Genomic DNA, 25,617 nt, shown 5'->3' with positions numbered 1-25,617 from the left:
CAACATTACATCAGCAAATTAGCAAACATCATTCTGCAGCCTACAGGCTTCGCTTTTAATTATTCATATAGAGCCCTCTTCCTTTCTGCCTTCCTTCCATCACTCCCCTAATGCTCTTTAAATCCCCACTTCTGAGTGTATCCAGGTTAAAAAAATAAAAGTGACATACCAAATAAAAGAAATAAAAAAAGACTACTTCACCTTGATGCCATATGTCTCAGGATGCTGTGTGCGTATTACCTGCTGAACGTCCTGCTGAAACACACACAGTTGCAGGCGCTGGTGCAGACGCACTTTGCGATGCTGCCAGATGTTTTCCAGCTGTCTCTGGTGGTGTAGCACCTCGTGAATGATGTCCAGTACGTGGTGAACGGCTTTCGAGTAGTTAGCGGAGGCTGTCAGCGAATCGGCGCTGCCGGGGGTCAGGGGTCGCTGAAGTTTGTCAAGTAAGGCTTTGCCATCTTGACTCACCTGTGTAAGGAACACATTAGGAAAAAAGTGTTAACGGTAAACTTTAGTGTGTACGAGTGGCTTCTGAATATTTTTAAAGCTGGTTTTCATGGTATAATCAGGGTAAATTGGGGGTAAATCAGATTCAAATAAAAATGTGCACAAATGCAGTCTATTTACTCACACACACACACACTCTCGTGAGCACACACACTCTCGCGAGCACACACGTACACACAGTACTGTACCTCAGAATAAGCAGTGGTGATGTGTTCGTACAAGCCCTGGTGATGATGTATTGCGTCTTCTAGGTCCTGGAGTTCAGAGGGCAAATCCAGCTCTCCACACGCCTTACACCACGAGTCCACATTACTCATGTACTGTAGAAAGAAGACACACACCATCTAAAACATCATCTATAACACTACATGTTAAGGTTTGAACTATTAAAGTCCTTTAGTATTATGAATTTTCAAGCTGTAGAGTTTAGTACATTTAATAACACAAGATGTACAAGACTAGAACGGCAAAGCTAGATTTTCTACATAAAGCAATGCATTACAGTGCATTCATTTGTACTTCTCCACACTTTCTCTGTCCCTATGGGACTAATCAATGTAGAGAAACGAAACGAGGCTACGTATGCTAGTAAAAATGAAATACTGTAACAGGAACAGGCACTAGCTTGTAATAAATATTTCATCTGCTGAAAAAAAAAAACCAGCCCTCATGACCATTGACCATTCATCCCACTATCCTGTGGAAAGATGAAGCCCCTGCTTTCTGAAGCTGAAACAGAATAGATGTATGAGAGGGACTGAAGTCAGGCTGTGTGTGCACTGACACAGAATGCTAGATGGGGCAAAGCTGACAGGAGAGAAACCTCTGGAAAATCTTGCAGCTGCATGAAGAGGCACCAGACACGAGGGGAATACTGCACCAGGAGAAAAAATAGGGCAAGCTCCGTTCCTGCTCCAGTGAGCTCTAATACATGCTGCATATATCCAGGGAAGTCTTTAGGTAAATAAGATTCAACAGCAATGACGAATTCTCAAATCTGATTGGTCAGTAGGCGTTACACTGATTTGGTTTTATATAACAGCAGCTGTGACGGTAGTCAAAAGACTGTAATTATATGAAATGCACATGTTCTGATGTGATCAGGGAGGATTCGTGTGGTGATATTTATTAAGCATTATTGGAAGGAGTCTCCAGTATGGATGCTTTCTAACAGTCAGAGGTAAAGCGATAACTTCATTATTTTTAATGCCTGAAGACTTCTCAGTAACACGACAGACTAAAATGAACTGCAAACAAATAAAACGTACATCGTGTTATTCTTGAATGAATTCATTAACAATTGTAATCAGAGTGTTCGAGCTCGAACTTAAGTGCTCGTATCATATTACAAACCAAGCTTTTATTGCACTGTTTACAACAAGAATTAACGTCATTCTCGTCAGCCACACCTTTAATCTTTCAGTACTACTTTTTTGTTGTTCTCTGCTCTGTCTGCTATTCCTTGTGTGGCGAGGAACCTGAAGTGTAACCCTTCTAATTAAAACAAACCGAGTCAGAGAAAGCATTCGTTTTATAAATTTCAAACTGCACCAGCTGTGTATGTCCTTTCTAGCCTCATCAGTATTCCAGACTCCTCTTAATGGAGCCATAAGAACTGCTTTTAGACTCATGTAACTAATGCTTTTTATCTGACAGGATATCCATGAGCCAACAGAACTCACAATACACAGATCAATAGCTCTATTACTACCAGCAGCCAGTGATTGGAGCTGTATTTACTAATCAGATACGCTTCTCATTAAAACCCCTGCACTGATGCTGTGTCTCAAAGCAGTGATGTGTGTTTAACTCACCTGGTCACATTTCTGATGGAATGTAGCAGACATTTCCAGCAGCGTGCTCCTCTCGTCCAGTGCGGCGGCGAAGGCCTTCCACTCCTGCTCAAGCTGACCTGAGATCTGTTTGATCTGCTGTGACGCATAGTGGCCGGCCTCCAGCAGCCGGTTCCCCACAGACATAATGCGGTTAATGTTCACGTACACATTCTGCACAAAAACAATAGGGGAAAAAATTAATTGCAAAGATCTAAGGACAGATATATGAACACATTTGAGAGAGAGAGAGAGAGAGAGAGAGAGAGAGAGAGAGAGAGAGAGAGAGAGAGAGAGAGAGAGAGAGAGAGAGAGAGAGAGAGAGAGAGAGAGAGAGAGAGAGAGAGAGAGAGAGAGAGAGAGAGAGAGAGAGAGAGAGAGAGAGAGAGAGAGAGAGAGAGAGAGAGAGCTCTAAAAAATGATGGCAATAGTAAATTCATATTCATTACACTTGATTTTAACAGCCTTTACTCTTATGCTACGGGTTTAACTCAGTATATAAAGCCTAATATGAGAGTGCCGGAAGCTGGAAGGCATCCAACTGGAGTTTAATATACTGGTCATCATTCAAGTGAGAAAGTTTAATCAGATTAATCTATAGATCTATAACTCATCTCAATCTCAGGCAGGCAACAGTAACAGCCGCAGTCCAGAAAACCTCCCAGTGCTTCTATCTAGTAAGCTTCTGACAGCAAGGCTGTTAACACGTCGTATCTTTCTGGATGTTAGAATATTGTGCTGGTGAAAATCTGCAATCAAACATCTGCAGAATCAGTGCAATCATGTCAGCTATCAAACCGCTATTTTAAAAGTCTGTCAACAGCTGTTTCTGTGCCCACTTGAACGCGACTTCACCAGTTTGCTGTCACTCTAAAGCAGGAAATGAACTTTTTCCTCTTATACCACAGTGATTTGCCAACGATGACTATTCGATTTATTTATTAATGAACAACATATGAAGATTTAAGCATGTTGTGGAACATCTGTGGGACTTATTTATCAAACATTCACTCACAATCCTGTTTTTTTTCTTCTCTCTAAGTTAATAAGAGAAAAAATAAAATCAGCAATTTGTTTGGGGAACGACGAAGCTCTACTGTCAGAGCTGCTGTTCTTGAAAACTTATCAACAGCCTCTGGACGATCATCGGTGAGCATTCGACAGTGCTGTTGTATAATAAGTGGAAGAAAACGGTGAGCTGTCATTCTAGTGTGATTCCGACGGAATAATACATTTGTTTTTGCTCACGAGTGAATTCACAGGTCACAGAATAAGTAGATAAAGATATTGATGAGGGGGCTGAGGCACAGCCTGTCACCACAAATGTCTTCTCCCTTCAGTGAGCTGCCTTTTCTACCAGGGTTTTTCTCACGACTGGTCTGATCACTGCTTTAACTGAGAAAGCGTTAATCATTGCGGTTTTCAGATGTTTCTGTATTTCTGTATTAAATGTGGGTTCTCTGTTGTTTGAGAAATGCTACAGAAAACTGTGTTGGGCCGTCAAACAAAACAAAACAAAAAAACTAACGTGTAGCCAATGAGCAGAAAGGGGCGGGTCTTGTCAAAATGGGCAGAGAGAGTGTTCAGTGCGCATGTGTGACATTAGCAGAAAGCGGTTTTAACATGGCAGATAAAAACAAAGAGAGAAAGCGAAGAAAGGCTTAAGATAAGGCAAGAAGTAGGACCCGTGTTAATATAGGATCAGCTTTCCAGACACATTTGTATTATCATAGTATTACTCATTGAATTCATTTATTGGTAAAAAATATACCCTCGGTCAGCTGCCCCAGTAGGTTCCGCCATACTACTTGTCTGGGTTATACTGGTCTGGTGTATGTGTGGGGCGGAGCTATCAAAACAGGGGTGGGACCCATTTGGGTTATGGGCGTGTTTGTTTTGGTGATTTCAAATGTCAAAATTGGCTTTCAAATAACAGAGACCCCACCTTTAAGGGGTTAGAAATCATACATGTTCTAACTAAACCACAATTATTGGTACCGCTGCTGTAGCACATTTGTTTAAATCGAGTTATTTTTGTACAACACTATTGGAAAATCTTTAACGATGAACATGGAAATGAAGCTCTCGTTCTGTATAAACAATCCTTTGTAAACAGTCTTTAAGCTCCATAACATTTCCAACAGCTCCTTTGACCTTTTTTTGCTAGAACGTTATCGTTGTTTGAAAATCAGCAACGCGCAGAGAATTTTAAATGCTCATCGACGGCATGTGCCTTTAGGCTCCTGGTTCTGGTTCAAGTGACTTTCAAGTAAATAGATTTGCCATTCTTTCCAAGAACTAGAGCGAACCTGTTGCCCAGGATGTTCTCACATGCACTACAGCCACAGGGAATGGAGATTAACATGAATAATGTTGAGCACTACTTCAACCATAATGTGCAGTGTGTTTTTAAAGAGCTGCTGGAAGATGCAGAGGCAGTAATGGCTCAGTTCCAGCTTACAAGCAGTGCTTGCTCAACAGGATTTTAAGAGCTGGACCCTCTGTGAACTCGCTGGAGGAGGTATGAAATGACCAGAAATCTGTTACAGTAAGTGCTCCAAAGGGTCTGTCAGTAATCACCCATTTCTAACACTGACAGCTCATTGTAGCCTAAACCGCTTACAAAACACATACCAGTGACAAACATCTATCATCTCTGGAGAAACAGCACGCTGTGATATCGCTGCTAACGACGGAACACGTTTATCCGAATATGGATACGAACAGATTTAAAAGCAAATCGTTCAGACGTGCGTTTACAAAAGAAATCTGGCTAACCTGAAAATTGAGTGTGTGTAAATTTACTCATAAGAAGACTAATTAATGTAATCCTCCACTCGGTCGACTTCAAAGTAACATCGTTTGCACTTATACGTATAAAATCCTGCTGAGGTTAAACTACTTATTTTTACAGCATTTAGCAGACGATCCAGAGAATATATTTATATTATCTAGTAAAAACATGTTCTCATGCTAGTTCACCAGGTCAAAAGAAAAGAAAAGGGAAAAAGAAAAAGAATCAAATAAAGCAAAACAGCCATTTTATATTACTGACACTAACTAAAGAATGAAAAATGTCAACAAAAAAAATCTAGATATATTTCACTTCAGCCTTTATCCTGAAAGTCAAAACAACGTCTGTCTTATATCCTTTAGACTGATGGTTTGTTTCGTGCTCTGAGCTGCCTGTGCACTTGAACTCGCACTGATGACATTTTATTTCTGTTTGGCTTATGCAAACATTTACACACAACTTTTATTAAAAGATTAAAAAATAAAGCCTTCTGCGTGTTAATATCTGCATCTGTAAAGGGCTATTAAGGCATAGAAAGAATAAATCTGTGACCTCATGGCTCCAGAGGCTACACAGAGAAAAAATAAACACAAAGCACAAAGCAAACACGTGTTCAGGCAAAAACTTGCCCTCAGTAGACAAATATCACTGTTTGTAGGGTAAAAACAGAATACGCTGTCTGGTTTCCACAGATTTGGACACCATAGCATTTATACTGACTAATATGGAAGTCTACAGTGTGGTGCAACGATGCAGTACTTGTGTTGCTCTTATCTTACCATACAGTTCATGGAAAAGTGATTGTGCTGGGTCTGAAGATCCATAGCATGTGAGTGATTGTTGCCAATCTCAGTGTAGCCTGCCAGAAACAGGCCTTTGTTGTGCATGATCCAGTCAAACATCTGCAAACACACAAATACACACACATACTGAGGAATTGTTTTTGGAGAGAGACGGGTTTATTAATCATGTGCAGTTCAGCCTGAAGTGTGCTGGTGTCATGAAGCTGTTTGGTACTGTGCGCACGCGCGCTTGTGTGTGTGTGTGTGTGTTTATGTGCACACTGGTTCAAGAAGGTGAGCTGGATAAAAATAGGATGCTTAAGAATGACCTGATTCTCAAGAGGAGAAAAAATTCCTGGTGTCTTAGCAACATGTGAAATCCTCCACCCACTACTTGCATCATTCCCGATGTTCTATTAGTGGTGGAGCATAAAAAAAAAAAGCAACACTACACAAGATGGCAAATAAAGATAAGGATTTTGTTGATTTTGGCCTCGATCCTAAAAATATTCCAGTTTTGCACATGCTGTAGGAGTTAAAATACAACACCTTTAAATTAAACTGCATCCTGCTAGAGATCCAGCCGTGCAGAAACACAAGCATGGCACCTCCACAAACACTGCATTATAATGATGCACTAATTATAAACCAGTGTGTTACAGGATTCATCACCTCAGTCTCAGTATACGCCTCACCTTCTCTGCGTCCTGCTCGAAGAGCCGCAGCTGGAAGCACTGGTCGAGCTGTAGCTTGCGCACGTGCCAGGACTGGTGCAGATTGTGCCGTGTGCTGTGCAACTGCTCGAGCAGGGCTGTGACACGTGGTACCAGTCCCTGGGTGTCGGCATTGGGCTGGCTCTGACTCTGCGCCTCTCTCTGACCGGGCACAGCCGGTACAGCACGGTTGGCGTAGCTCTCGCTGCTTTGGATGCGCTGCAGCAGCCGCTGGCCCTCTGCGTCCACCTCCTCCACGGGCGCCTTCATTACCTTTTTCTTAAGAGCTGCGTGTTCATCAATCATGCGCCTTGCACCTTCTAGCTCCTGGGGGAGGTCCTTGCGCGTCACAGTGGCTTGCATCTCCTCAAGGCGTGCCAACAAGTGTCTCGCATTGCCCGTAAACTCCTCAAATGCCACGCGGATCTCGATCCACTCCTCGTGGTTATAATCCAGGCTACCGTCAAAGTCGGGTGTGAGTTGGGAAGGATCCACTACCTTGGACAAACCCTCCAGCGACACCATGGTGGTCTGAGAAAAGGAAATATGGGCATAGTGAAGAGGAAAAGAACAGGACAATAAATTTAATGGCAAGCAAGGAATAAAAAAGCAGAGAGAATACATAGAGATAAAAACTGGTCATCAGGACAGAATTATGGAAAGCTAAAGGAAAGAGACAAAAATAATCCACACAGTAGCAGCTTAATATGCCATGTTCATGTGTCGCAGCTCTGTGTTACAGACTGAGTTAATGACCAGGCAGGTGGGACAGTTATTTATAACAGAAGGCATAAATCTAATTGAACTCGGCCACTTAAGGTCCAGACTAGCTAGACACACACAGGCGCTGTCTCGAGCAGGCTGTGAAGCCTCAGGCTAGAGCTCTGCACATGCTAACTACAATCAACAAACAAAACAAGAGTACAGGCAAATGTTTGGGACTTATAATGGGACAAATATTATTGTGAAATGTACAGTAGTGCTTAGTGTGTATAAAGAAAAAATGTTGATCGATTGTGTCTCAGTCGTCTAGATTGTACTGTAAGATTTTGTTAAAAGCATTTGTGCTGAGCAGTAAATCTAAAACAATACTTGCATAATGTATTTAAAGCACATAGCTGTAAATCTATTTCCTCAAATAAAAAGCTGCTTTTAAAAAAAAAAAAAAAAAAAAAAAAAAAAAGAAAGTCCCATGAAAACTTGGCTTGTGAGTGTAAAACCTGAATAGTGAAGCTAATCTGTTTTACTTTTGTGAAGCGCTGCTTCCTCTAAACATGTTAGAAGATGAGAGACAAGTGTGTCCAATCATTCTAACTTTCATTTCATTTCCATGCACACAGATGTCTATTCTGAGCCATTTGGGAAAGTTAAAGCGCGGGCTGTTCTGCAGAGCCACATAGAGAGACAGAGAGAGAGCAGATGGACTGACAAAAGCGAGTGGGCTTCATCACGGCTGTGTGAAAAGGCAACAGTGAGCTGTTTGGCTCTTATCTTGGGTTAAATTAAATACAGCCCAGTGCTATTATACAAATCAAATCCTGTACAAATTCGTTTCACATCATAAACACACTGTTTTTACCTGCACTCAGTTACAGCAAAGCTTATTTTAGTGTTTACAGTGTGTACATCACACAACACACTGCATCCTGACTACTATACAGTGTGTACATCACACAACACACTGCATCCTGACTACTATACAGTGTGTACATCACACAACACACTGCATCCTGACTACTATACAGTGTGTACATCACACAACACACTGCATCCTGACTACTATACAGTGTGTACATCACACAACACACACTGCAGACTGACTACTATACAGTGTGTACATCACACAACACACTGCATCCTGACTACTATACAGTGTGTACATCACACAACACACTGCATCCTGACTACTATACAGTGTGTACATCACACAACACACACTGCAGACTGACTACTATACAGTGTGTACATCATCACACAACACACACTGCAGACTGACTACTATACAGTGTGTACATCATCACACAACACACACTGCAGACTGACTACTATACAGTGTGTACATCACACAACACACTGCATCCTGACTACTATACAGTGTGTACATCACACAACACACACTGCAGACTGACTACTATACAGTGTGTACATCACACAACACACACTGCAGACTGACTACTATACAGTGTGTACATCATCACACAACACACACTGCAGACTGACTACTATACAGTGTGAACATCACACAACACACACTGCAGACTGACTACTATACAGTGTGTACATCACACAACACACACTGCAGACTGACTACTATACAGTGTGTACATCACACAACACACACTGCAGACTGACTACTATACAGTGTGTACATCATCACACAACACACACTGCAGACTGACTACTATACAGTGTGAACATCACACAACACACACTGCAGCCTGACTACTATACAGTGTGTACATCATCACACAACACACACTGCAGACTGACTACTATACAGTGTGTACATCATCACACAACACACACTGCAGACTGACTACTATACAGTGTGTACATCATCACACAACACACACTGCAGACTGACTACTATACAGTGTGTACATCATCACACAACACACACTGCAGACTGACTACTATACAGTGTGTACATCATCACACAACACACACTGCAGACTGACTACTATACAGTGTGTACATCATCACACAACACACACTGCAGACTGACAACTATACAGTGTGTACATCACACAACACACATTGCAGACTGACTACTATACAGTGTGTACATCATCACACAACAAACACTGCGGCCTGACTACTATACAGTGTGTACATCATCACACAACACACACTGCAGACTGACTACTATACAGTGTGTACATCATCACACAACACACACTGCAGACTGACTACTATACAGTGTGTACATCACACAACACACTGCAGACTGACTACTATACAGTGTGTACATCACACAACACACTGCAGACTGACTACTATACAGTGTGTACATCATCACACAACACACACTGCAGACTGACTACTATACAGTGTGTACATCACACAACACACACTGCAGACTGACTACTATACAGTGTGTACATCATCACACAACACACACTGCAGACTGACTACTATACAGTGTGTACATCATCACACAACACACACTGCAGACTGACTACTATACAGTGTGTACATCATCACACAACACACACTGCAGACTGACTACTATACAGTGTGTACATCATCACACAACACACACTGCAGACTGACTACTATACAATGTGTACATCATCACACAACACACACTGCAGACTGACTACTATACAGTGTGAACATCACACAACACACACTGCAGACTGACTACTATACAGTGTGAACATCACACAACACACACTGCAGACTGACTACTATACAGTGTGTACATCACACAACACACACTGCAGACTGACTACTATACAGTGTGTACATCACACAACACACACTGCAGACTGACTACTATACAGTGTGTACATCATCACACAACACACACTGCAGACTGACTACTATACAGTGTGTACATCATCACACAACACACACTGCAGACTGACTACTATACAGTGTGTACATCATCACACAACACACACTGCAGCCTGACTACTATACAGTGTGTACATCATCACACAACACACACTGCAGACTGACTACTATACAATGTGTACATCATCACACAACACACACTGCAGACTGACTACTATACAGTGTGTACATCATCACACAACACACACTGCAGCCTGACTACTATACAGTGTGTACATCACACAACACACACTGCAGACTGACTACTATACAGTGTGTACATCATCACACAACACACACTTCAGACTGACTACTATACAGTGTGTACATCACACAACACACACTGCAGACTGACTACTATACAGTGTGTACATCACACAACACACACTGCAGACTGACAACTATACAGTGTGTACATCACACAACACACATTGCAGACTGACTACTATACAGTGTGTACATCATCACACAACACACACTGCAGACTGACTACTATACAGTGTGTACATCATCACACAACACACACTGCAGACTGACTACTATACAGTGTGTACATCACACAACACACACTGCAGACTGACTACTATACAGTGTGTACATCATCACACAACACACACTGCAGACTGACTACTATACAGTGTGTACATCATCACACAACACACACTGCAGACTGACTACTATACAGTGTGTACATCATCACACAACACACACTGCAGACTGACTACTATACAGTGTGTACATCATCACACAACACACACTGCAGCCTGACTACTATACAGTGTGTACATCACACAACACACACTGCAGCCTGACTACTATACAATGTGTACATCATCACACAACACACACTGCAGCCTGACTACTATACAGTGTGTACATCATCACACAACACACACTGCAGACTGACTACTATACAGTGTGTACATCATCACACAACACACACTGCAGACTGACTACTATACAGTGTGTACATCATCACACAACACACACTGCAGACTGACTACTATACAGTGTGTACATCATCACACAACACACACTGCAGCCTGACTACTATACAGTGTGTACATCACACAACACACACTGCAGCCTGACTACTATACAATGTGTACATCATCACACAACACACACTGCAGCCTGACTACTATACAGTGTGTACATCATCACACAACACACACTGCAGACTGACTACTATACAGTGTGTACATCATCACACAACACACACTGCAGACTGACTACTATACAGTGTGTACATCATCACACAACACACACTGCAGACTGACTACTATACAGTGTGTACATCATCACACAACACACACTGCAGCCTGACTACTATACAGTGTGTACATCACACAACACACACTGCAGCCTGACTACTATACAATGTGTACATCATCACACAACACACACTGCAGCCTGACTACTATACAGTGTGTACATCATCACACAACACACACTGCAGACTGACTACTATACAGTGTGTACATCATCAAACAACACACACTGCAGACTGACTACTATACAGTGTGTACATCATCACACAACACACACTGCAGACTGACTACTATACAGTGTGTACATCATCACACAACACACACTGCAGCCTGACTACTATACAGTGTGTACATCATCACACAACACACACTGCAGCCTGACTACTATACAGTGTGTACATCACACAACAAACACTGCGGCCTGACTACTATACAGTGTGTACATCATCACACAACACACACTGCAGCCTGACTACTATACAGTGTGTACATCATCACACAACACACACTGCAGACTGACTACTATACAGTGTGTACATCACACAACACACACTGCAGCCTGACTACTATACAGTGTGTACATCACACAACACACACTGCAGACTGACTACTATACAGTGTGTACATCATCACACAACACACACTGCAGCCTGACTACTATACAGTGAGTACATCATCACACAACACACACTGCAGCCTGACTACTATACAGTGTGTACATCATCACACAACACACACTGCAGACTGACTACTATACAGTGTGTACATCATCACACAACACACACTGCAGACTGACTACTATACAGTGTGTACATCACACAACACACTGCAGACTGACTACTATACAGTGTGTACATCACACAACACACACTGCAGCCTGACTACTATACAGTGTGTACATCACACAACACACACTGCAGCCTGACTACTATACAGTGTGTACATCATCACACAACACACACTGCAGCCTGACTACTATACAGTGTGTACATCACACAACAAACACTGCGGCCTGACTACTATACAGTGTGTACATCATCACACAACACACACTGCAGACTGACTACTATACAGTGTGTACATCACACAACACACTGCAGACTGACTACTATACAGTGTGTACATCATCACACAACACACACTGCAGACTGACTACTATACAGTGTGTACATCATCACACAACACACACTGCAGCCTGACTACTATACAGTGTGTACATCACACAACACACACTGCAGACTGACTACTATACAGTGTGTACATCATCACACAACACACACTGCAGACTGACTACTATACAGTGTGTACATCATCACACAACACACACTGCAGACTGACTACTATACAGTGTGTACATCACACAACACACACTGCAGACTGACTACTATACAGTGTGTACATCATCACACAACACACACTGCAGCCTGTGTGTACATCACACAACACACATTACTACATCAATAATTAAACATCAACCAGATTATAGGAGGCACATAAAAGACAAACATACATATGCCACTACACCACAGCAACCAGAGTACTGCGCGTGCACACACACACACACACACACACACACACACACACACACACACACACACACACACACACACACACACAGAGAGAGATAACAAGGAGCTCACTAGAATAACACACCATAATCTCGCTCCCTCACTTTCACACACAAACACCACCAAGAAAACAACCCGCTCACAATAATAACACTATAATCTTTCCCCACATTCTCACTCTCTCTCACACACACGACTCTACAGTACAGCAGAGACATAAAATTATTTAATCACATCAAAGTGTATTGCTCTCCTGACAGACCGCACATTACTGACTCGTACCTCAAACTCGAATTTGGAGCTGCCAAAGTTGGTCCTCTGTTTCTGCCAGAAGTTGTCTGGTTTAATGATGAGCGCGACGTGGATGCAGCATGGGAACGACTCTTGTAGGATCTTCAGCAACGGCTTGATGGAGTCCCATTTTGAGCCACGCATGTCCACGATAACCGTGAAGCCATGTTTACACACATCCTCACTAAAGGAAGAGAGATACAGCAAGATAAAGTGAGAGAGAGACAGAGAGAGAGAGACAGAGAGAGAGATCAGTGCTTGCATTACATAACCCTTCCAGCATTCTCCATCATCTCAGAAGCTTAGGGAGATAGAAGAACAGAAAATACAGCAGGAGAGAGAATTTTCAATGTATTCAACATACAGCATTTAGTGAGCATGACAGAGGCAGAGAGAGAGAGAGAGAGAGAGAGAGACAGACAGAGAGATGTATGTACAGTATATAACAATCCTTTGCTTACCAGTAACATAAAGCTCCGGAATGCTACCCATAAACATCAGTGAAATAAACAGCTGGTAAAAACCTTCAATAAAATCTGTCTATCATTCGCTGTCTATCTATTACTGCAGGTCTACTTCGCTCTCGCCAGCTAGCGCATCATCGTCCTGTCAATCTCCACATGCAGCGAGCAAGCCGTGATGCCGAGCCTAGCTGCCCTGCATCCACACCATCAGTAGACACACACATGCAGCCAGTGCAACTGCGACACCGTTTTCTTCATGCACTCGCTCTCCTCTCGCTCTCTCTCTCTCTCCCCCCTCCCACCCACATCATCCCTCACTCACCCTCCCCACTTCTTTCTGCGTTTGCTCTCTGTCACTCTTCAGCTCGCTCTCTCTTTCTCTCTCTGCTGATAGGATTAGCTCATATTCTCTCTCTCTCTCTCTCTCTCTCTCTCTCTCTCTCACTCTGGTGTGACTGTGTGGGTGCAGGGAATGGAGCTGAGAAGAGAAAGCGATGATGTGGAGGAGGAGGAAGGTCTGTTGGCAAAAGCTGGAGCGCTGCAGGTTTTTCAGTGTCTGGCCCACGCTCCTGCACATGCTAGCTCTCTCTCTCTCTCTCTCTCTCTCTCCATCTTTATTTTTATGCTCGTCAGTGTACCCCTCTCTCTCTCTCTCCCTCTCCCTCTCTCTCTCAGGTGTTACACTCTTCCATCAGAAGTAACAGTGCTAATGGATCAATGACAAAACACAAACACCACTGATGACTGAAGACCAGAGAATGTTGCTGCTGTAGGTATTTGTGCTATCAAAATTGTCTAAAGATCACATTAGCATTTTAATGAGTGTAGCATTTTACTCTGATTTCTATTCCAGCTTAAACAGTAGAATATTTCAACTCATCAAAAATTAAAAAAAAAAATATACAAATATATAAATATATAAATAAATGATTGTTATCAGTTCGCTGAATCCCACAATAGCTTTCTATTTACTCTATATACTCAGCACACAGAGTGGAACATAATCGAGTTCCATCCTGGTCTGGGCTGCAGTGGATCCGGAGGCAATCCCTGGAGCACTGGCTGTCAGGGATACACACTCAAGGGCACTCACACAGACAGACACACCGAAAGACAGACACTCTCCAAATAGCAGTCCCTGGACTTACACTACCCCAAACTCATAACCGAAGCAGGGACCATGATGCTGTAAGGTTGGATTGCTACCTACTGGATTACTGTGCTATATGTTTAGCAAAATAATATAAGGAAATAAACAGCAGATGGAAAAAAATAAGTATATAATAAAGGCTGCACATTAATAAGTCAGAGCTCTTTTCCTACATCAAGAGAGAAAAAAGTTTGAATAGTTTAATTCTCTCTCACAGCGATAATGTAAGAGAGCTACAACAGATGACAACTGAGCTCCAAACAAGGCACTGATTGATGTAATGCTACTAATTACACCTTATATATATATATATATATATATACTCAGACTAATGACAGCAGAATACAGCAATTTGTAGAGGTAATGGGGGTGACGGCTTCTCCATAAAGACACATCCCTAATCACCTGTTTAATTAAAGTAAAACACTGCACAGTATCATTATACACCAGTGTGGAGGCAATCTCCTGCTCATGGCCTGTAGAAAGGCCATATTACTACATTACTTCACACGCAACTGTGTTACCTCTGTACTGAGTGCCCCAACACACCACGTACACATATATACACACACCCACAAACACACACCATGCACACATACACACCAGGCACACATATACCCCACCAACACACACACCATGCACACACATATACCCCCCACACACATATATACCCACCAACCCACCATGCACACATACACACACGTATATATATGTATATACCCCCCCCCCCCCCCACACACACACACACCATGCACACATATATACCCACCCACACCATGCACACATACACAAAGAGTGACTCTGGTGTGTGTGTGTGTGTGTGTGTGTGTGTGTGTGTGTATACGTACCTGGGGATACCAGCGAGATATGCAATTAGCCTGCGCAGGTCCTCCTGTCGTATTCGGTCATGATTGGTGCGTGACGGGAATGTTAAAACAGGACCACCGCGCTTGTCTCTGCCACCTGGTGGGAAAAAAGAGGGACTGTTAGAGTGTGTGTGGTGTCTATAATAAAGCTCAACAAAAAGCTATATTCTTCAGCAAAGTTGGAAATTTTGCTGGATCAAGAAATACGCTGTAAAGGAAACAGATTGGTGACATGGTGACTAGTGATGATTATGAGTTTCTCCATGACTGTGTTTGGCTGATGCCCATCTGACTGCATCACCGGGCTGTTCACTCTTTAGAATATTTGCATAACATTAATTGCTGAAAACAAAACAAGTCCATTGTACAGACTTTTGCTGATTATTTTCCGACACCAAAAAGGAACAAAGAGGAAAGGGCGGGGCTTCCAGGGCATCTGTTAATATCTGAAAGTGCAAAACACCTTTACGCCTGTCACTCATTCCAGAGTGCTGTTTTTATAAAAGAAAAGAGACTGATCTTTATTTGTGTATTTGGACGTGTGCCGTTGTACTCTGGGGTTAAAGTTCCTACAGAAAAGGCGTAATGGCCGGCAAGTTAGATATTTAGCAGAAAATACACGTTATGTATCAGAGATGAGGAACAATTCATCAGTGTTAACAGTTGTATAGTGTTGTACAGTAAACATCAACAGTGTGAGCAGACTAGACTGAACAGATGTGTGCAGTGGTAAAGCATTATGTCCATGGATTATTTTTGTGCTAAATCCAAAATTATTTTTAAAAAGGAGTCGGTATTTACTTAAAATGAAACTCTTTCCTCAAACGACTATTTTTTAATTAAAAATCGATCAGGGGAGAGTAGGTCGGCCTCTTCGCGTAAAGTGTAAGAAAAACCTCCTGTGTGAAGCTCCAGCATGATGGTTTCCGTGCAGAAAAAATATTTTAAAAATATAAAATAGCTTGTTAAAATCAGACATGGATGGAAAACATTATTATTATTATTATTATTATTATTATGTAAAGTGTGTTGCATAAAAATGCATTGAGTGTAAGCTGTTCAGCCCAAACAACAGTGTTGTTGTGTAATACACTATATTGTGTGTGACTGCAGAAATATTTGCTGTGAGAATATGAGAATATAATTTAGAATATGCTGTGTCAGTTACTATAGAAACAATAACACTAGAAAGATTGCATTAATCTAAACCTGTGCCTTGCTGCTAGTGTAGAAAATGAATCATTTTCACAAACAGAAGGGAGAATTTAGCAGTGCTGTAAATGATAAAAAAATAAAGCAGATCAACAAAGAAACTTTGTGCTAAATCTGGAGATGAAAATACTAGTCAGTGGAAATGATCTGCATGATTGCATCAATAATGTTATTTCTGTTGTCTTGCCCTTGACTCTGCTGTAGAGTGATGATAAACAAATGCATCTGTTCTTATATTTACCTAATATATATATATATATATGTCACGTTATATGCGTGTGTATACACATACACAGATAGCAGATAGACAGATAGATAGATAGAATCTTTGTAAACTAACAACTGAATCCATTTAAATAATAACCACTGATAAACAACAGGATAGAGATGGAGAGATGGGCTTTTTCTAGATGTGAATCCCTTCTTCTGCCATCCTTCTTCTTTCCTGCCTTTAAAACCCCCGTAGTCAGCGCACGGGCTCAGTGTGAAGTGTACTAACTCGACCAGGACAAAGCAGACCTGCCTGGATATCCCAGTGAAGCTATTTATCTGGCTGTACACTGTAATTAGAGTCGCAGTCTTATCCACTGGCATAAAGAACATACAAAAAGACAAATATATTTAAAAGCTGTCTATTAACAGAACCATATTGGTCATGGGAGTTACTTTTCAATAACAGCAGTGTTCTTTAGCAGATCTAATCATGTTCCCAGGACCAGTTTTTTCTCTTCATGGCATCAGCAGATACACACCTGACAGTCTCACATCTCCATGGAAACGCTGCTCACGCTGCGTCCTGTCTGTGCTTGATATCAGTTAGTCGCGTAACCTCGAGTGTGAGCAGACACCACAGAGACATTTCTCGTTTTTCTTGATTGGAGCCCTGCAGTGAAGCTAAAGCAAATAATCCCTTCCATCCTCGAGCCTGTGAGATGTTAACAAAAGCTGCTGCTATTCAAAGTTAGAAGGTCACATCAGGCTGGCTGTGTGTTCTTTGTGTTGTCTGCCTATGAGGCATTTCAGAGACTAGCTAGATACACGAGCTGAGCATGGCGGTGTTTATTCGCCGCTCCTTTTTCCCGACCTAACAGGACAAGTCGGTCTGTGCGTGTGTGTAAATTTAAAAAAACGTACAGGAATAAAGATCAACTCGGAAGGATTAAATGTTGTCTGGATTTTCTCTCAGTGCTGACACCACCCATGGCTTCACGAGCTTCACATCGGCACACAAAAGATGATTGAAATGTAATATTCAGAAATTAGAGCAGAGTCCTCAGTGCTGCTTTTCTGTCGAACTTGAGCAGCTAGTTGCTAGTTTGAACATGCGCCGTCACTTACTACCAAAACACAGCACGTTCTGTATTTTCAGCCGTCCGTTAAAGCTGAGCAAAGATGCACAAGGAAAATCCCACACGATATCTTCCTGACTGCACTCCCACAGGTGCTGTGACTAATGCAGCAGTCGAAAAAAGGCTAGAACTCATAATTCTCCAAGCAGGAAGAAATAACTGGAGATTTCCAGGATCAGGGAGTGACTTGGCAGGTTGATAGCATGAATGCAGGATTGTACATAGAAATTCTCACTCACTCACTCATTTTCTACCGCTTATCCGAACTACCTCGGGTCACGGGGAGCCTGTGCCTATCTCAGGCGTCATTGGGCATCAAGGATAGGATACACCCTGGATGGAGTACCAACCCATCGCAGGGCACACACACATTCTCATTCACTCACGCAATCACACACACTACGCATAGAAATTCTAATGTACACAATTAGTTCATGTTTATTCTTCAGTCGTTTGTGGTCGGTATAGAGGACCTTTGGGCAAAAAAAAGAAAAAGAAACAAGACAATATTAAAAGAGCACTATTATTAGCAACACTTTCCAGGTTTTTCCCCATTCTTTTACGTTTTGCTCCTTTCCGATGCAGAAATATGTATATTTAATAATAAGAATAATGAACCTAAATGTTCATACTGTAAACATGATGTTTTAGCAGATACCTGGATCTTACCATCGCGATCGTGAGCTTAGTGCGGTCTGGACAAATATTCTGGTTTAAATGGAGCAGACACTGAATAAATGAGTGGCGTGTAAATAAGAATAAATCTTAATGGCTCTGCAATTTGTACTAAAACCTGGAGATTCATGAAACAGCATGCAGGCAAATGTATCAATAGCATATTCACTCTCATATAAATGGTGAATGGAGGAATAATATTGAATGTACCTGCAGTTTAGTTGAGTGGATGATGTAAACGCTTGCCAAAAGCGCAGTAAAGCCTTGGCCTGTAAGTGCTGTAATATGGCATAGATTTAGAATGCTGTGCTCGCATTTCTCCTCATTCACAGCCTCATTTAGCTTGTCCACAGCAGGAACGCTGTAAGAACACTTACTGAACACTGCTGCATTGGGACTGTAATGATGGAGTCTGTAGAATTTATTATATATCTTTCATTACTACTATTGACGTGTTGATTTAAAGAACAGTCTTTTATCAAAAGCCAGGAGTTTGGAGAGAAGGGCAAACTGCTTGTGTAATGACTTCGACTCGAGCCGAGACATTACATCATGCTGCCTGAATAAATGAATGCCAACGCAATAGTTGTAATCGAGAGGCTTGGAAAAATCCCAGTGGGCTAGTAATGGAGTGTGCTGTTCTGCATCATGTAACTCCCAGGCTGAAAGCGAGTATCACTCCAGCCCCTGGCATGATCTGTGTTTACTCGTGTTGACCTGAAGATGATGCAACTGATGCTTGCTGTGTTTAAGTCAGCTGTCAATATTCAAGATTCTCTCGTCCACCCTTAGGAGTCTTGGAATTTGTGGAGCAGCATTGGTATGGTTTGCTTCCTACCTGAATGGTCGCTCATATCAGTTAACAGTTAACGGCATCTGCTTCATAAAGACGCTCCACTGGTGTCCCACAAGGCTCAGTACTTGGTCCTCTCCTTTTCTCCCCCTATTCCCACACTCTTTGCAAATCCTCACATGGGTTCTCTTACCACTGCTATGCTGATGACTCGACTTATCTTCTCCTTCCCTCCCTCAAATACCACGATCTCAACATGTCTGGCGAACATATCATAATGGATCTCCCCTTGCTACCACTGCTTGAAACATTGGGGTAACCATGGACAATCAACCATCCTTTTTCTCCAATGTTGCTACTGTGACATGCTCCTGTCGAATTCTTCTCTACATCATCAAAAGGATTCAGCCATTTTCTCCACACAGGCTGCTCAGGTGCTTGTTCTGTCCTCTGCAAATGATCCATAATACAGCAGTGTGACTTTTTCATCCTGCCTAAGTTCAAAAGGTATCTCAGAATCCTGAAGTGAAACCACATGCCTGCCTTTCACTTCTTACACTGCAGGATCAGTAGCTAATTTGATCAGGGAGAAGTGGGAAAGGAATTTCCCCTCCTCTGAGAGGCCCACCTTCTTGTTTTCTATTAGCTCATGATACAGGAGTTTGTGAATTTTTCACAATCTTTTGCATCCTGAGTCTTTTTCCTTTCAGGGAATTTACTGTCAAATTTTAAGCAAAAAGACAAAAGTGTCTCAGGTGTCTATGTATTGCCGCAGCAAGCAATCAGACGTAAGAAATGCTGTGGCTATAAACCAGAGGCGTCGCTGTCTCTGCTGTGTGGAAGTGGAAGTGTGTGGGGCATGTGACAGGAAAGAGGAAGGGGTTTGTAATAAATGAAGTTATTCAGAAATATGAAAAGTTTTCGTTCGGTTCTTTACTTTCAGATGGCCAGATAGGTCTCACCTTGTGTTAGGATTCATATGGTTGCAAAACGAGAACAAATATGGATTCATGTCAAAGACGAGGTTCTAGTATTTCTAATGAGACCAGAATTTACTCTGCTTACGAGAATTAGATCAGCTTCAGCTCGTGTGTCTCCATTACAACTGTCATATATGCTTTTGCCAATTTCAGTTGAACCGGTAGATATTTTGCAACCTGGTAATTTGTTGTTATGACAAAAGCACGAGTTTAAATGCACTGCTAAGATCAGAGTACAGGAACTAATAATGTTAGCATCAAACGCACTCGGATTGGGAGCTGCAGTCTTGGGCACATGAGACATTCAAAGAAAGCTTAAAAGCTCTGGAAGCAAATGTTAGTTAAGTCAGCTTTCCACTGCCTGGTGCAATTTTTCAGTCACAAACATGTCTCACACTGAGAAAACATTCTACAGTCTTCACAAAGTTCATGTCGGTGGTCTGAGTACACATGATAGGAGGTGTTCACCTGCAGCCTATTCAATGTTAGTGCCAAAGAAAATCAGGGTTTAAAAGCAGGGTTTAAAAGTACAGCCGATTTGTTAAATTGTGGAAGCAGAATAAAATAGTCTCTCCATCATGCTCATCGCTGTTCCATCAAAACATGGACAGTGAACAGAAACAGAGGGTGAAGCACAGCTTCCAGATGCACTACATGGCCAAAAGTATGTGGACACCTAACCGTCACAGCCTTACGTGTTTCCTCCACAAACTGGTGCCACAAATATGAAACAATAAATTATACCGTTGTCTTTGCATGCTGTAGCTGTAAAATGTCCCTTCACTGTAATTAAAGGTTCCAATTACAAAAAAAAGTCTTTGTTTACATACTTTGAATTTATGTGCCATTACAACGACGTGAAACTATTTCATGCTTCACAGTTTTCCATTTTCTGCTCAAGCCTGATTCCTGCTGATGGTGTGAGCTGAACGCAGTCATTTTCTGGTCTGTCGTTAGAGGATCTGCATATAATCTGATGTGGGGGACTCGCCATCTAAGCCTGATATAGAACTGGGGCAAGATTTTATTACAATGTAAAGTAACCATTTAAGCCTGTAGACATGCAGTTGTTAAGCGGTTGTTTAATCAAAATAAAAGGTTTGAACACTAAGAAGAAATATTTTAAAAACGACACCTAAGAGCTGTTCAGGTTAAGCCTCCTAAGGACTCGTTTGGATTGTGAGGTATCTGTCTGTTCTTAAGTCCATATTGCTAACTTTATCTCCAGACAAATCCTGAACTACATACCTGATAAAAAGGCCACTTTTTCCTTCAGAATAGGCAAAACCTCCATCGCCTTCATCTCTTCATTTCGGCGAAATCCTGAAAAACAAAAACACATGTAAGAACCAGATTAAATAAGACACGGTAATTAGTACATTGGGCGTAGCATTGCTGGGGCTCTGGCATCAGATTCAAAAGTGAAAACAGTTCTCCGAACACCTCCTTTAGAAAGCAAACTAGTTGCATATGGGACACTCCTTCAGCTCAGCACTAGGCTGGGTAAACCAGAGGTACTTGCTGTTGATGAATCACTGACTGGACCCATTTGTTCAGGCTGAGCTGGAAAGGTTAGTCATTATCCGACTACCAGACTGGATATGTGCTCACTGCTGCTCACTCAGGCCTGGGCTGCGCTTGGGTTGTGACTCATATCACACAGTCACACATGCTCGAATAGTGTAACTGACAGTCTACTAATAGCTATTGTACACCCTGACAGGATATAAAAGCACTGTTGTTGGGGAAATAAATCCTTTCAATACTGTTTTACTGTGATGACTGGTTTGTCCAAATGTCTGTGCTTTTAAATGCTATAATAATGTGGCTTGGATGATTGAAAAAAGCCCCTGAAACCCCTCCCTCAGCCCCTGTAAGGCTTATGGTGCATGCAATATAGTCAAAAAGACAAGAGAAGCCACCAAACTGGGGAAGGGAGAGAGTCGGGGGGATCAGAGAGTCGGGGGGATCAGAGAGTCGGGGGAACAGAGAGTCGGGGGGAACAGAGAGTCGGGGAACAGAGAGTGGGGGGGAACCAGAGAGTCGGGGGAACAGAGAGTCGGGGGAACAGAGAGTCGGGGGAACCAGAGAGTCGGGGAGATCAGAGAGTCGGGGGAACCAGAGAGTCGGGGGGATCAGAGAGTCGGGGGAACAGAGAGTGGGGGGGAACAGGGAGTGGGGGGGAACAGAGAGTGGGGGGGAACAGAGAGTGGGGGGAACAGAGAGTCGGGTAGAGAAATTCAGAGGCAAAGAAAGTCAGGTAGAGAAAGTCAGAGGAAAAGAAAGTCAGATAGACAGAGTCAGGTAGACAGAGTCAGGGAAAGAGAGTCAGAGGGAAAGGGAGTCAGGGAAAGGGAGTCAGGTAGACAGAGTCAGTTTAGACAGCTCATTAGAAGGAATACAGTTGTTTAGACTACAGATGAAGACTGACATTATGCACGTATTGAGAAAAGTTCTGTTCATTGTTTGGGGGATTTAAGGATAAAAATCAGGCTTTAGTTGTACTTTTAGACCAGTTGTTGTTTATATGTAGTTTTGGTGGGTGGAGAAACGAGCAGCTCAGCCGTGCCCTGAGAGACAGTTACAGTGATGGACTGAGTGTGTCAGAGTAAACAGAATAAACAAGGAGTTCTGTCCTGCAGCCACGTGATGGAACAGAAGCGTGTTTGTGTGTGTGTGTGTGTGTGTTTTTTTTTTTCCTCTAACACAGCTGTATCTGGGAGGTCGGATTTGTCCCCGTCACTCAACACACATGATGGTGCTTAGTAAAGCAGTCAGTTTGATCGACAAGAGCACATAAGAGCCGTAAAGACACAGATTTGTGCAGTGATTAGAGGACAGAGCCTGTAAGGTGGCACACAACACACACAGGGCTGTAGGCTGTGTAATGGTAAACACACTGGTTGTAAATTAGGGTTTCGTCAAGGCTAATAATGTGATTTCCCATTTGTCCCCTTTTTTTTTTTTTTTTTTAAAGGTCACCACCTCTTTTTAACACAAAAGTCAGAGTTGGACTGAATGACGCCTGTTTGCTATTTGTAGTGTTCCTCAGTGGAAATTCTGCCAGAAACATTTCTCATTTAGAATTTCAGTTCCCTACAAGCACATCTGAGTTGATTATAAAAACATATTACTTACTTAGTGACTACAAAAAAGCAACAGTTCTAAGACTTTTTCTTTGACAAACCATTTTAAATCACAGTCCATGAGCTGGATATGTTTTAAGAATGGCTTTACAATCTGGGAAGAAATGGTGAATAGAAAGAGAACAGAAGATGAAGGCTGTGCACTTTTAAATGACACGGAGATTTCGATGGGCTGGTCTTAGCGACGTGAATAAAACACGAGATCGTTGCTGAGATTTCAGCATTTCTAAGTCACAATTCTGCCATTTCATGAATACCTACAACTGAATAATGAAGGATGGGAATAAAAACCTAATAGGAAGAGCAAGACATCTTTACTTCCTTTTCCTGCTTTTGTAAGCTGATAGATAATGTCAGTTTTGGTTTGTTAAATATTTATTTATATTCAGAAAGTGAATGTTCACATGCAGTGCCATCCACTGGAAAGTGAGAACACGTGCACTGACCACAAACGATGTTGGATTTAGCGTATTGTGCTACGTGATCGTGTCATTCTGCAGTATGGTGTGTACACCTGGAAAAGAAGAGTGCTTCAAATACAAAATGAACAAAAAAATAAACATTAAATAAGCAGACAAGCACAACTGGTAAGCAAAGCAATTATGAAGCAACGTGGCTGGCTGTAAGATCCAGCTGTCAGAAATGCAGCTAAAAATACTGGAACCATTCACACACTTCCACTTAACCCTCTACTGCACACTGCTTTCACAAGACAAACGCTCACTGATCTGCGTTATATAATCATGCAAATAAACAATTACTCATTTGCCTTTATGAAATAGCTGGACTTTAGTTTAGGTCCAATTATCTACTTGGATGTATAGGTTTCTCGCAGTCCTCCTCGATTCTACACTTATATATAGAAATGATGCATCTCTGATGGTTCTGGAAGCATCAATGTTATGGATCTGTACTGGTTCTGAATCCTTAAAGCTTTTAGTCCTACACTGGTTCTGGATCCTTAAAGCTTTTAGACCTACACTGGTTCTGAATCCTTAAAGCTTTTAGACCTACACTGGTTCTGGATCCTTAAAGCTTTTAGACCTACACTGGTTCTGGATCCTTAAAGCTTTTAGACCTACACTGGTTCTGGATCCTTAAAGCTTTTAGACCTACACTGGTTCTGAATCCTTAAAGCTTTTAGACCTACACTGGTTCTGGATCCTTAAAGCTTTTAGACCTACACTGGTTCTGGATCCTTAAAGCTTTTAGATTTATACTGGTTCTGGATCCTTAAAGCTTTTAGCCCTACACTGGTACTGGATCCTTAAAGATTTTAGATTTATACTGGTTCTGGGTCCTTAAAGCTTTTAGACCTACACTGGTTCTGGATCCTTAAAGATTTTAGACCTACACTGGTTCTGGATCCTTAAAGCTTTTAGACCTACACTGGTTCTGGATCCTTAAAGCTTTTAGACCTACACTGGTTCTGGATCCTTAAAGCTTTTAGACCTACACTGGTTCTGGATCCTTAAAGATTTTAGACCTACACTGGTTCTGGATCCTTAAAGATTATGGATCTGTATGGGTTCTGGAATCTTTACAGCGTCTATATTCTTGAAAATTCTGCATGTCTACTGTTCCTGCTTATATTTTCTGAAATCTTACAGATTCTTACAGGACTCTTTTGTTCTCTTTATTGTTGTCATTTGCTGAACTTCTT

General features: G+C 41.9%; 1 protein-coding gene across 3 annotated transcripts in view; it reads right to left on the bottom strand.

Moving 5' to 3' along the window:
• trioa (trio Rho guanine nucleotide exchange factor a) overlaps positions 1 to 25,617 on the bottom strand; it is a 95,788-nt gene that overhangs the window by 32,253 nt on the left and 37,918 nt on the right. For all 3 annotated transcript variants that reach the window (XM_060857078.1, XM_060857076.1, XM_060857077.1), the window contains exons 3-10: positions 22,057 to 22,131; positions 15,782 to 15,896; positions 13,311 to 13,503; positions 6,614 to 7,162; positions 5,916 to 6,038; positions 2,325 to 2,516; positions 699 to 830; positions 241 to 471 (exon numbers count right to left, since the gene is read on the bottom strand). In XM_060857078.1, coding sequence (XP_060713061.1) covers positions 241 to 471; positions 699 to 830; positions 2,325 to 2,516; positions 5,916 to 6,038; positions 6,614 to 7,162; positions 13,311 to 13,503; positions 15,782 to 15,896; positions 22,057 to 22,131 — 1,610 coding nt within the window. The remainder of the gene's footprint in view (positions 1 to 240; positions 472 to 698; positions 831 to 2,324; positions 2,517 to 5,915; positions 6,039 to 6,613; positions 7,163 to 13,310; positions 13,504 to 15,781; positions 15,897 to 22,056; positions 22,132 to 25,617) is intronic.

Source organism: Tachysurus vachellii, chromosome 21, assembly GCF_030014155.1.
Source record: "Tachysurus vachellii isolate PV-2020 chromosome 21, HZAU_Pvac_v1, whole genome shotgun sequence".
In the NCBI taxonomy this organism is placed as follows: Eukaryota; Metazoa; Chordata; class Actinopteri; order Siluriformes; family Bagridae; genus Tachysurus; species Tachysurus vachellii.
The sequence above is the reverse complement of the archived record's forward strand: the minus strand, read 5'-3'. Positions and strand labels throughout refer to the sequence as shown.